Raw genomic sequence first — 13,599 nt, 5'->3', positions numbered from 1 at the left:
CCTCGAATTTTCCCAATGTCGTCAGGGGACCATAGACCTACCTTTGAAGCAGCTTGGAAGCAGGGACAGATGTTCCTTGGAAAGAGAGTCAGACTCTAGCAATGAATAAAATGCACTTATTTACAAGGCTTGAGTTGAAGCCCAGAAGTCCTGGAGCCCAGGCATCAGAGAGACATTGAGACAAGTCCGTTGGTAAGAGTGAGTACTCTCTTACCAATGGGTTTCTGCATTCTGCTTCAGGAGTAACACCAGCCATTTATCCATTCACTCACTTAATCCAATATATTGACGGCCTACCATGTGCCGAGATATACTCCACTAAAGAAAAGAAACAGAGGCCTCTGTCCCATGCAATTTACATCCCAATAGGACGGGGGTGGGGGCACAGGTGGGAGACAGACAGCAAATAGCAGACATAAGTAAGCGAATGGTCTAGCATGTCAGAGGATATAAGCATTTCAGCAAAAAAGAAAAAAAAAGAGCAGAGGAAGAGATGGGGGTGGCATGCAATTTGAAATAGGGTAGACTTCACTGAAAGATGTAATCTAAACAAATATATATATATATATATATATATATATTTTTTTTTTTTTTTTGAGACAGAGTCTTGCTCTGTTGCTCAGGCTAGAGTGTAGTGGCCTCTGTCTCCTGGGCTCAAGCGATTCTCCTGCCTCAACCTCCCAAGTACCTGGGACTACAGGCACCTGCCACCATACTCAGCTAATTTTTGTATTTTTAGTAGAGATGGGATTTCACCATGTTGGCCAGGCTGGTCTCGAACTCCTGACTTCAAGTTATCCACCTACCTCTGTGTCCCAAAGTGCTGGGATTACAGGCGTGAGCCACCACGCCCAGCCTAAACAAAGATTTGAAAAAGGTGAAGGAGTGAGTCCTGCAGGTATCTGGGGACAGAACATTCCAGGCAGTGGAGGGTCAGAACATTCCAGGCTGTCAGAGGGTCTTGGACTTGTCCTCTGGGTGAGGTGGAGAGCCTTGGGGACGTTCTGAACACAGGAGATTCATGGTCCCTCTGCTGCTGTGCTGAGAATACACTGTAGGGGGAGACAGGGAGAGCACCAAGAAGGCAGTTGTAGGAAGCCAGGCAGAGATGCTGGTTTCTGGGTGTATTTGGAAAGCAGAGACATGAGCTCACCCAACAGATGGGAAGTTGGGGGCGAGAGGAAGAGGCGTCAGGGATAGCGTCCAGGTTTCTGGCCCTAGTAACCGGAAGGAAGGGGCTGGCAGAGAAGGAGGAGAGAGCAGGTGTAGGGGTGGGTGGGAATCAGGAATTCAGCTTCGGACTTAGGGGGTTGGAGCTGCCTATTTGGCATGGCGAGTAGGCAGCTGGACGTAGAAGGAGGCTGGAGTTTGCGAGAGAGACTTGGGAGTGGTTAGCATATAGATGATATTTAAAGTCAGAAACGTGTACTATTTGCCAGATATATGCAGTAAGGCAGTTGATGCAAACCAAAGCCTTCTAATGTAATTATTGTTATTATTTTCATTTTGCAGCTGTAGAAACTGAGGCTCAGAGAGAAGTGACTTTGAGCTCAGTGTCACCACCTGCTGATGGGAGAGCGGAATTCAAAACCAGGTGTCCTGACCTAGAGTCTTTGCTCCTAACCCCTCCACTGTGAGGTGGCCCCCTCACTGGATCTTTCATGGCATGCCTTAGATGAGAGGTGGATGGTCTTTGGATCAAGGGAAGATAATCCATACAAGAAGGGGACAGGTGTTTGGAAGCAGCAAATCAAGTCACAAAGTGAGGGGACGCACTGGCCCTCAAGGAAGCTGAATGTTGGGGAGCAGTGAGATGAGACTGAATAGGAAGGAGGGGCTAGATGGAAGGTACAGCTTCAAGATTGGCCTGAAAAGTTTTGACTGGATGGGGAAGGAAGCAGGGAGCCATTGATGGTTTTGGAGGAAGGGGACATTATATGGTTAGGGCAGCCCTTGTGAAAGATCCATCACATATGGGCATACAGCTGATGAGGGAGGTGTCAGGAGAGACCAGAGAGGAGGAAACAGTCCCAGAAGTTGTTGAGACTCTCTGGGTGTGAAGGATGAGGGCTGAGCCAGTGGAGATGAGAAGGAAGCGAGGAAGCCAAGCTCCCACTGAAGACAGCGCTGAGCGGAGTCTCTGCCTGATGTAATGTGGGGGATGGAGGCGAGGAATGAGTCAAGGGCAAAGTTTCATACTGGGGGCAGACGGGGAGGTGGGAAACAATGCTGGCTTGAACAGATAAAAGGGAGGCTGGTGTGAGAGGGAACTCGGTTTTACACTTCTGGTACTTGGGGCTGAATGAACCGTAGCGGGACAGATTTCTGCTTCCCAGCAGCCCACAGGTTAGTGTGGGGGACAGACTGCACAGAGCTGGCCAGGCTGCAAGGCAGAGAGAGCTGAGGGGTGCCACAGAAAGATGGGCAGGAATGGGCAGCGTCCAGGTGGGCGCGTCTGATTGGTTACTGGTCAGGGCTGGAGACAGATGAACAAGTATTTATCCAGATGTAAGAGATCTGGGGTAGATGATGTCAGGGAGGAAGAGAAGGTTGCTTGAGGCAAAAACAAAGTCTAGGACAGAGGCCCAGGCTTGCTCCTGCCACCAGCTAGCTCTGTGCTCATGAAGTAGATTTTTTTTTTTTTTTTTGGAAATGGAATCTTGCTCTTTTGCCCAGGCTCGAGCACAGTGCCACAGTCATGGCTCAGTCATGCACCACCGTGATGGGCTAATTTTCATTTTTTGTGTGTGTGGAGACAGAGTCTTACTATGTTGCCCATGCTGGTCTCAAGCTCCTGGGCTCAAGGGATCCTCCCACCTCAGCCTCCCAAAGTGCTGGGATTACAGTGGACCAGTTGTTTAAACTACTCTGGTCAGTTCCTAATTTTCTCATCTGTAAAAAATAATAGTTCTTACCCCTGAAGCTGTTGTGAGGACAAAGTAAACTAATAGACTTAACTGCTGAGACCACCCCTGCCACCCACCCCAGCCTGTAGTGAGAGCTCAGGGACATTTCTGAGAAGAGGAGCTCACGGGGAGCCCAGGGAAGAACGTGTCCCAAATCCCAGTGGGAGGAGCATCAAGAAGGGAGATAGGTTCCCAGGGATGACAAGGTGATTCCCTGAGCCAGCTGGAGACCAGGAACTTTACAGACTTCATCTCAGTCAGTTTTCCAGGCCATACCATGAGGGAGTGTCTATCATCACACCCATTTCACAGATGAGAAAAGTGAGGTTCATAAAATTGCTGTTGGTCACACAACCAGGAACAAGTAGCAGAGGGACTGGGACCCAGGGCTGTCGGTAATGATTCCAGAGCCTCTGCTGGTAACCACTGCCCCACACTGCCCAATGTAAGGCGATGGGAGGTTCAGGGGGTGGCTGGAGGGGATCGAGAGGCTCAGAGAGAGCACCCTTTCCTAGAGCATCAGAGCTGGAAGCCACATTGCTGAGGATTAATTAAATCACAAGTGGGCAGAGAGGAAATGGTAGAGGGAAGTACAGACCACACATCGGAGCAGTTTGGTCATGAATGAAAGGAGAAATGGGAGGGCAACATGCGGGGGTGTTGAGGTCAAGGGGAGATCTTTATGGAAGTGGAGAGACAGGATCATGTTGTCAGCAGAGGGAAAGGGTGTCATGGGATGGGAGACAGTAAAGAGCTAGAAGATGGCGGCTCAACTGAGGGAAGGAGGCCCCTCTGGGATGATTAAGGTTGAGATCCAAGCCACAGTTGAAGCAATGTAGGTTTGGCAGAAAATGGCCACAACCATAAGGAAGTTGTAAACTAGATGGAGGAGGAATCAGGGTATCCTTGGTTAGATTCCTCTGCTTTATCCATGACAGAAGGATTTGGGTGTGTCTCATGAAATGACAGGACACACTGGTTTAAAAACAATTTGCCCTGGGATGAAGGAGGCCCTGGGATAGAATGTAAGTTGGGCCCATGTTGTAGTTCAGGATCTCTAAGTGACCATCCATCTATCCATGCATCCATGCATGTATATATCCATTCATCATCTATCAAGCCATACCCATCCTTCTATTCACCCATCCAACCACACATCCATCTATCTGTACATCTATGCATACACCCACCTATCCATCAGTCCATCCATCTGCTTACCCATCCAGTTTCATGCATCCATCCATCTATCATCTGTCAGTTCATTCATCCAATCTTCCATCCGTCCATCGATCCATCATCCATCCATCCATCCATCCATCCATCCATCCATCCATCCACCCATTCTTTTATCGATTTATCGGTCGATCGACGATCGATCGATTTATCGACATCTATCGATATTTATCGATCGATGATTGATCGACATCGACGTGATGATTTTTGATGATCGATCGCATATCGACGGTGATCGATCGACATTTATCATCGATGGATCGACGACGCATTTTTCGATTTATCTATCGACGATCGACGATTTATCTTATCGACTATCGGCTGATCGACGATATTTTTACTTATCGACGATTTATCTATCGACATCGATTATCTATCGGCATCGGTTTATCGATGGATGGCTTATCCATCCATCCATTCTTTCATCCACCTTCCAGCCACTCATCCATCCATCACCCATCCACACATCCATCCATCATCTATCCACCATCCATCCGTTCACTCATTTTTCCCTTCTATATCCATTCACCCATTCATTCATTCACCCATCCATACAACCACTCACCTATTTATACATTCAGTAAACATATATATATATATATTTTGAGACAGGGTCTCACTCTGCCTCCCAGGCTGGAATGCAGTGGTGCAATCATGGCTCACTGCAGCCTCAACCTTCCTGATGTAGGTGATCCTCCCTACTCAGCCTCCAGAGTAGCTGGGACAGGTGCACACTGTAACACCTGGCTAATTTTTTTTTTTTGAGACAGAGTCTCGCTGTGTTGCCCAGGATGGAGTGCAGTGGTGTGATCTTGGTTCACTGCAATCTCCACCTCCTGGGTTCAAGCAATTCTCCTGCCTCAGCCTTCCAAGTAGCTGGGACTACAGGCACACTCCACCACACCCAGCTAATTTTTTTTTTTTTTTTTTTTTGTATATTTAGTAGAGACGGGGTTTCACCATGTTGGCCAGGAAGGTCTCGATCTCCTGACCTCGTGATCCACCTGCCTTGGCCTCCCAAAGTGCTGGGATTACAGGCATGAGCCACTGTGCCCTGTCATTTTTTTGTATTTTTTTGTAGAGACAGGGTTTCACCATGTTGCCCAGGCTTGTCTTGAACTCCTGGGCTCAAGTGATCCAGCTGCCTCTGCCTCCCAAAGTATTGGAATTACAGGTGTGAGCCACCACACTGGCCTAATAAACATATTTTATTGAGCACCCACTAAGGTGCTAAGTCCTGGAGGGATAAGTTGGAACATAAAAGAGATCCTTCAAAGATTTTACAGTCTTTTGTGTGAGTCCCAACGAATAAATTAGCAATCACAATAAAATATGAAGACAGCCATGAAGAGGGAAGTCAATGAACTCTGGGGACATAGAGGAAGGAAGGGAGTGAGGGTTCAAGCTGCCCTCTGAAATGAGTAAAAGGAAGTGAGATGGGGGAGCAGGAGAGAATGTTCCAGACAGGAAGAACAGCCTGTACAAAGGCTTGGGCATCAGTAAGGGCCTGGCATATTCAAGGAACTGAAAGAAGGTCCATGTGGCTGGGACAAAGTGATGTGGTGGGTGGTGGAGCTGGAGGAAAAAGCTGAGCCTGGAGAAGTAGGCAGAAATGTGGGCTTTGTCCTGAGGGTAATGGGGAGGCATTGAAGAATTTCGAGAGGGGAGAGCCTTGCTCAGACTCGTGTTTTGGAGATCACTGGGCTTTTGAGAGGAAGATGGACTAGACCAGGAAGGCCTGGAAGCTGGGGCATGAGTTCACGGCTGTGGTCTAGCAGAGAGATGGAGGAGGAGCAGGAGACGAATTCAGGACACATCCAGGTAGCCAACTAACACACTTTGCTGATGGACTGGATGTGGGCAGTGAGGGAGAGCCCAGGGACAGAGATGACCCTTGGATTTCCGACCTGAGGAACCAAGAGGACACCCCGTCAGGAACGACAGACACATCAACGGGCACGTCAAGTCTTTGGGACAGGGGAATGGGGCCTATTTTGGGGCCAGGGGTGGAAATACCATTTGGGACCCTTACATCTCAGCTGGACTGGCCCTGATCCCTGATTCCCGGCCCCCTGGGTAGGGCAGGATGAATCCAGTTTCAGCTGTCAGTGATGGAGATGAGTAAACAAATGCTCAATCCTTACTGAGCTGCTCCAGGAGACCCTAGGCAAGTCACTGCCCTGATGAGCCTCAGGTGACACTGGTGTGACGGGGATGACACTTCTGCCTAGCTGCCCAACCCCGGTCAGCCACAGCTGTCAAATGCAATTGAAGATGATGAAGAGCTGCCGCCCCAGCTGCTTGGATGCTCTGTGACTGAGAGCATCCTCGTTCCCCCACTGCCTTGGGGACAGGCTTCTGCAGGAGCCTGGGCAGAGCCTGGGGCAGGAACGTTCCTTCCCTGTCTTTCAGGGAGAAGGACCACATATCTGCCTGTTCCAGTGCCCTCTGGCCAAAGCGGAGTGGGCTGTTGCAGCAGCCCCTGGGGCAAGCACGGCAGATTCCTGGGTGGTGTGCCTGCCCACTTTAGTCAGAGGCGTTGAGACAAGGAGTTACCATGGCCGTTCCTCCCACTCAGATCCAATTCCCCTTCACACTCTCCTAACAGGCCTAACAGTGTCTGGCCTGCTTTCCTGCCATGACCCTTTCCCTTCCCCTGGCCACAGCACTGTCTCCCCTGCTGCCCCTCCACAAAGCTCTGCCTCACTGCCACCTCCTCCAGGGAGCATTCCTGATTGCCCTGACAGACCTCCAGGTCCTAGAGTCCTCACAGCAGCATAAAGATCTCTCAAGATGCTTCGCATAGGCCCAGATTCGGGATATTTTGTCTGGAAGGTCCCTTGGCATCCATCTCACAGCCTGGGAGAACTGAGGAGGAATAAGCTCGGTTAACCCCTGGTGAGGAAACCACCTCAAAAATGTCCCTGGTCCCAGCCACCTCCCAAAGAAGACTGAGGCACACTGGGCCCTTTGCGTCCATCTCACCTGCCCTTCCTTCAGTCCTGTGTTTACTCGGTCAGTCCTGTTTACTCGAACGCTGAAGGTTCACTGCATGCCAGGCACCATGCTTGGCCCTGGGGATGCCCACAGCGCGGGGCAAGGCAGACACAGCCTGTCCTCGTGTGACTGGCTCTCAGTCTTGCATTTAGGCTGTGCCCCGTGCCGGGGTTTCATGCTGTTGCCCTTTTTGTTTTTTTTTTTTTTTTTGAGACGGAGTCTTGCTCTGTCACCCAGGCTGGAGTGCAATGGCGTGATCTCGGCTCACTGCAAGCTCCACCTCCCAGGTTCACGCCATTCTCCTGCCTCAGCCTCCCCAGCAGCTGGGACTACAGGCGCCCGCCACCAAGTCCAGCTAATTTTTTGTATTTTTAGTAGAGATGGGGTTTCACCATGTTAGCCAGGATGGTCTCGATCTCCTGACCTCATGATCTGCCCGCCTCGGCCTCCCAAAGTGCTGGGATTACAGGCATGAGCCACCATGCCCAGCTGTTATTGCCCTAATTTATATCTGCACATTTCCCTCTCTGCACCTTTGCCTAAACCGTGCACCCTGTGCAATGCCCTTTCTTCCAATCTCAGTATGAATCTTTTTTTTTTTTTTTAAACGGAGTCTTGCTCTGTCGCCCAGGCTGGAGTGCAGTGGTGCAATCTCGGCTCACTGCAAGCTCCGCCTCCCAGGTTCACGCCATTCCCCTGCCTCAGCCTCCTGAGTAGCTGGGACTACAGGTGCCCGCCACCATGCCTGGCTAATTTTTTTGTATTTTTTAGTAGAGATGGGGTTTCACCCTGTTAGCCAGGATGGTCTCGATCTCCTGACCTCGTGATCCGCCCGCCTCGGCCTCCCAAAGTGCTGGGATTACAGGTGTGAACCACTGCACCTGGCCTCAGTATGAATCTTATCTACAAAACCTAGCCCTATGCCCTACAGCCACCTCTTTCAGGCAGCCTTCCATGAATTCTGGCCAGAAGCAGCCGCTCCCCAATCTGTGCCCCGAAGCCCTTTAATCTCACCTGCATGTCCCTATAAGGGGTCAGGCCCTGTTCCCCCACCCCTACCCACTGTGAAACCCCACAACAGCAGGGTCTGGCCTCTGTCCACCCTGCAGCCCTGGGCACAGCCCTGAGAGGCCAGCTGCCCCTGCCAGCCAGGCAGCCTGCACCAGCCTTGAGCTGAACCAGAACCTTCCTAGTCCAGAACCTTCCACTGCTACTTTCATGATCTGTTCCCCAGAACAAACAGGGGAATTTGGGTCCTTCTGGAGAAAGCTCTGAGTCTGCGGGAAAGCGAAGAAAACTCAGAACCCACCAGGGAGTTTCCCCAGCAGCAGGGACTACTGTCACTTCATCATTAATCAGGCTGCTCGCTGGGTCACAGCTGTCCCTTGCAGTTGTGTAGCACAGAAGAGCATGTAGTGGCTTCTGTGGCAGGTGGAGTTCCCACAATAGGGCAGGCAGAAGCCACAGGGCAGAGCACACAGAGGGCAGCGAGGGCGGGAGGGGTGGTCAGCAGAGGTGCCCCTTCCTGCCTGTTCCCAGGACCCAGGCCCGGCCCTATACCTCTGGGCTCAGGCTCTGTCGCCAGGTCAGGGCTGCCCTGTGCCTGCACACCTTCCCCTGCCCAGCGTGGCCTCTTTTGCAGGGGGACCCTGCAGGGAGCTACTCTGAGGCTGCTCCTCCCCTTCTCTGGGATGTTGGCACCAAGGAGGTGCCCAGGCAGGAAAAGCAGCCTCCCCTCCCGCTCCTCTGCATGTGCAAGTGGAAGCCAGCCCTGGGCGCAGGAGGTGTGGCTGGGGGCAAAGAACCCATCTGGGCTGTGGCTTGAGGAGGGGGCAGGGTCAGGGTCTCTGGTAGCTGATGCGACCTCCAGAGAAGCGGAGAAATGTTGGTGCGAGGCCCGCCAAGGGGGTCTCCATCTTCCTGAGATCTACCGTTTTGGCAGGGCTCTGTGGGACAGATCAAACTTCCTTCTACAGGTGATGAGATTGAGGTCCAGAGAGGGTCTGAGAGCCGCCCAAGGTCACACAGAGGATCCCGCCCACAGAAAGATTCCTCCATGAGCAGGGAAGCCCCCCTCCCAGGTGCGGAAGCAGCCAGGCCTCCCTTGTTGAGGGGTGGGGAGAGGAGCGCCTGGGGCTCCTCCGAGGTTGAGGGTCTCTGTCTAGTTTCCTCTCATAGGATCCCCGCCCTTCCACCTGAGGACTGATGAGGTTAGCTCTGAGCGATGCTCCGGGAGCGTGGGGTTTCCACAGGTCCCCAGAATCTAAAACCAAGAAACAAAAAACCTCACGACAAATAGTGGCTGTTGCTGTTATCATGACAGTTAGTGAAAATCTTTGTAAAGATACAGTGATTAACACAGGGTGGACTGTGAGAGGGTGGAAGGCACCTGTGTCTTGTTTTGGAGGGGCAGTGCTATCATTTTGAGTTGGCCCTGGTCATGCAGGGACAGGGTGAAGCCAGGCTGAGGTCCCCCATGTCACAGTCAGAGTCCAGGTGCTGCCCTGCCTGGAGCCGCCCTTCCCTGGTGCTGCCCACCTGAAGGCCATGGGACTCTCATCCTACTGAAGGGATGCCCCTGCTCGGGCTCCTACGAGCCCCAACAGGGTGACTGGCAATTTCCTCGGGTGGTCAGGGGACTGACCCACTTGCAGGGATGCTGTGACCTGGGGCTGAGACTCTAGAGTCACAGAGAAGCCAGTTCACCAACTTTATCAACCTCCTTATGATTGCAATTCTTGTTTTATTCCTGACCCTACTGGAAAGTGGACTCGTGTTCTGTCATCTGCCCTGCAATGAGCTGGGGTGCCTGGAAAGTCAGCTCAGGGCCTGACTCAGGCTGGACCCTGACCAGGCGTCTAGTACTGACTCCGGGACACAGCTCTGCTAGAAGTGAGAAGCAGCATCTCCCACTGAGCCCTTCGTTCTGTTCTGTATCTTAGGGTAAGGCATCCCATTTAGGGGAACGTGGTTTCCTGAGCTATTTGGACTGAATGGTGATCGAAGCACCACCAGGCTCTTGCCTCCTGCGGTCAGGGCCTTGCCTGGGATTGGACACCAGCCAAAGCTGCTCTGTACCCTGGCTGGGCCTCAGCCTCTCGGAGGCAGATGGACCTCCCTGCAGAGTGATGCCCATGTGCCCGTGCCTGGCAGCCGCGGTGGCCCCGACAGCACCCTGAAGCTCACTCATGGTCCAGAAGAGCTCTGCTCGGTTTCTGCCTGGTTGACTCCGCAACACCCCCGTCTGCCCCCCCACTCAAGCCACCATGCATGAAGGACGCTCTCCAGCCAGAGAGATGAACCCAGCTGTGCATGGAGGCTTTTCATTTCTAATAGAGGAACCAAGAAATGTCCCCTTTGAAAGGAGAAGTATGTCACTGCCATGGGCTCCAGATACATGTACCCCACCTCCATCTGCAGTTGAGTGCCCCTTCTCTGGAAATCCACAAATATTCCAAGAGCTGGACTTCTCCTGAATCATCTCAAATTCTTCGAACTTCGCTGGTCTAGGGAAGGATGTGAGGGGGTGACAGAAGGCGGGGCAAGACCCTCAAAGAGGTTAAATAGGTCACTGCCACCCTCGACTCTCACCAGGGTGTCTCCCTAAGCAGAGGGACCCGCACGCAGAGACTCCCTCCTGGGCTCCTGGCACCATGGCCCCACTGAAGATGCTGGCCCTGGTCATCCTCCTCCTAGGGGCTTCTCTGCAGCACATCCATGCAGGTGAGAGCAGGAGACAGGTGGCCAGGGGTGGGCACTGGGAGAACAGGAGTTAGGGGCATGAAGCAACACACACATTTGCGTATTATTTACACCCCACCTACTCCCACCAAAGACATGAGAAGCCCACAGCACTAGGATTTTGAGGGAAATAAGCAGAGAAAAATGTTGATGATGACCCAGCTCTTGTGGGTGGGCTTGGTGAGGTCCAAAGCGAGCACAGTTCGGGCTGCAATGGCTGCGAGGTGAGGGCTGTGGCTGTAGTTGTGCAATGGAAAATGAACAATTCTCAAAATTATTTATTAGCCTCTGTTTTATTAACAGGTTTTATGTACAATGAGGGAATCAGCATAAAGATAGGATAATTGGTTCCAAAAGCATGTAAAAAAAGATTCTTTTTTTTTGAGATGGAGTCTCGCTATGTTGTCCAAGCTGGAGTGCAATGGTGCAATGTCAGCTCACTGCAACCTCTGCCTCCCGGGTTCAAGCAATAATCCTACCTCAGCCTCCCGAGTAGCTGGTAATTCAGGGGCCCAGCCACCACGCCACCAATGGATTTTCACCATGTTGGTCAGGCTGGTCTCGAACTCCTGACCTCAGGCAATGCACCCACTTCGGCCTCCCAAAGTGCTGGGATTACAGGCATGAGCCTCAGCGCTCAGCCTGAAAAATAGATTCTTATATCAGGTTGGCAAAGGGAAGATGAAATAAGGTTGCCAGGTATAGACATACAGGGACGCACACAGACACACACCCGTAGGCACTCACAGGACACACAGGATCCCCTAAAGACACACACAGACATGCATACCCACAAACACACAGGACCCCCACAGCATACACAGAGGCCTCACACACACTTGTGCACGGTAACACACAGACACACATACACATAGGCAGCGATGCACACGCAGTCACCACACACAGGTGCACACATGAACATGCACATTCAGATCTTCCATGAACAGCCTCCAGGAGACCCCGCAACCCACACCCAGATACTCACAGACACCCCTGCCCTGCTCCTCTCCCTGCAGCTCGAGGGACCAACGTGGGCCGGGAGTGCTGCCTGAAGTACTTCAAGGGAGCCATTCCCCTTAGAAAGCTGAAGACGTGGTACCAGACACCCGAGGACTGTTCCAGGGATGCCATTGTGTAAGTCTCCCCCGGCCCTACCCCTGCTCCTCGGGGCCAAGCTTGGGGACAAGTGCTCCCAGGAGCTCCCAAGACGGCCACTGGGAAGCAGGGAAGAGACAGTGGGGCCTTCCTCCCTGACCTCTGCAGGCTCCTTGGGGCAGTTCATGTTCCCCATGCTGTGGGACCCAAAACGGCTGCAGGCCATGAGGTCCAACCTGTTCCTTGATTTGTGGTGAAATCGAGGCCCCGGAAGCAATGAACACCCCCAGGTCACACAGCTGGTCAGGGGCAATGTGGTTACCTCCCCTGGCCTGGGCCTAAGCCCTGCCTGCAGTCTCCACGTCCCAGGCTCTAGGCCGTCTGGGGGCATGGGCAGGCTGAGGGGTGGGCACAAGGTCCTGCAGCCCTGGCTGCCTGGGAGGGTTGAGGTCACTCAGGACAGAGCCTGAAGTCCCAGATCTGCCACCAATGCCCTGTGTGACTGCAGCAACTTCTTGCCCCTCTTGGAGCCTTGGAATCCTGGTCAGCACAGGGCGAGGCCGTTCCAGGGACTCTGGGGGCCCTTCCCCCTCTGGCACCCCTGGTAATGTCCTCCTTCTGTGTAGTTTTGTAACTGTCCAGAACAAGGCCATCTGTTCGGACCCCAACGACAAGAAAGTGAAGAAGGCACTTAAATACCTGCAAAGCCTCCAGAGGTCTTGAAGCCTCCTCACCTCAGACCCCTGACTGTCTCCCGGGACCACCTGGGACCTCCACCGTTGGTGTTCACCGCCCCAACCCTGAGCACTTGGGTCCAGGGGAGGCCTTCCAAGGACAAAGAAGCGCCACAGTGAGGGAGATCCCATCCCCTTGTCTGAACTGGAGCCATGGGCACAAAGGGCCCAGATTAAATTCTTTCTCCTCAGTCTATGTCAGCGTGTTCGTCCCCACAGTGCAAGACGCGCTTCCACTCCAGCCTGTCACTCTGGGAGGGTCCTCAGAGAACATCTGGTTCTGCCCTGTGCAGGTTGGAAAGGGAGACTGAGGCTGAGAGGGGCACGTGGCTTCCGCAGACCACGCACCAGTGAGGGGAGGCCCTGGTGAGAGGCCCGGGCAGGGGCGGGGCTGGCGGGGTCCTGGGAGCTGGTGGCTGAATTCTGTCCCCACCTACCCCGAGGTCTCCCGGTTTCCCCCTAGCCCAGCTCCTGTTCTTGCCCCACGTGGAGTTGAGGACAAGCTTCCCCAAGGTGCTGGAGTCAATTTCACAGACTGGCCAGGAGCCTGCCGCAGGCCACAGCTCTGCCCAGTGCTGGGGAGCCCCCTGGCCGAGGGGGGCGGGACCTTGCAGCCCTGTCTCTGCCTCCCCCTGCACTCACTGCAGGCCAGCTGGCCCGGCTCCTCCTGGCCCTGGCTCCCTCTCCCCGCTCAAACTCCAGACCAGCTTCAGAGCGAGGGGGATCTGTGGGTCCCGGGTCCTTGCGGGGGCCCTGGGTCCTCCGCCTGCAGCTACCTTCCTAGCCCCCTCCAGCCCCAGGCAGGCGGGCACCACGCGGCCCTGTGGTTCCTCCTGACTGAAGTGTGATCCCCACCGGCCCGGGCTGACCTCCCCACTAGCTCAGCTGCGCCC

The 13,599-nt window shown here is 53.4% G+C and overlaps 1 protein-coding gene across 1 annotated transcript; it reads left to right on the top strand.

Annotated features, from left to right (window-relative positions):
- The first annotated feature begins 10,706 nt into the window (after positions 1 to 10,706).
- CCL17 (C-C motif chemokine ligand 17) lies at positions 10,707 to 12,902 on the top strand. The gene is made up of 3 exons (XM_009196510.4): positions 10,707 to 10,859; positions 11,894 to 12,011; positions 12,599 to 12,902. Exons 1-3 carry the CDS (start codon positions 10,790 to 10,792, stop codon positions 12,693 to 12,695), a joined length of 285 nt encoding a protein of 94 aa, XP_009194774.1. The 5' UTR covers positions 10,707 to 10,789; the 3' UTR covers positions 12,696 to 12,902.
- Positions 12,903 to 13,599: the final 697 nt, after the last annotated feature.

Source organism: Papio anubis, chromosome 18 (genome assembly GCF_008728515.1).
Source record: "Papio anubis isolate 15944 chromosome 18, Panubis1.0, whole genome shotgun sequence".
In the NCBI taxonomy this organism is placed as follows: Eukaryota; Metazoa; Chordata; class Mammalia; order Primates; family Cercopithecidae; genus Papio; species Papio anubis.
This window is presented reverse-complemented; position numbering and strand designations above follow the sequence as displayed.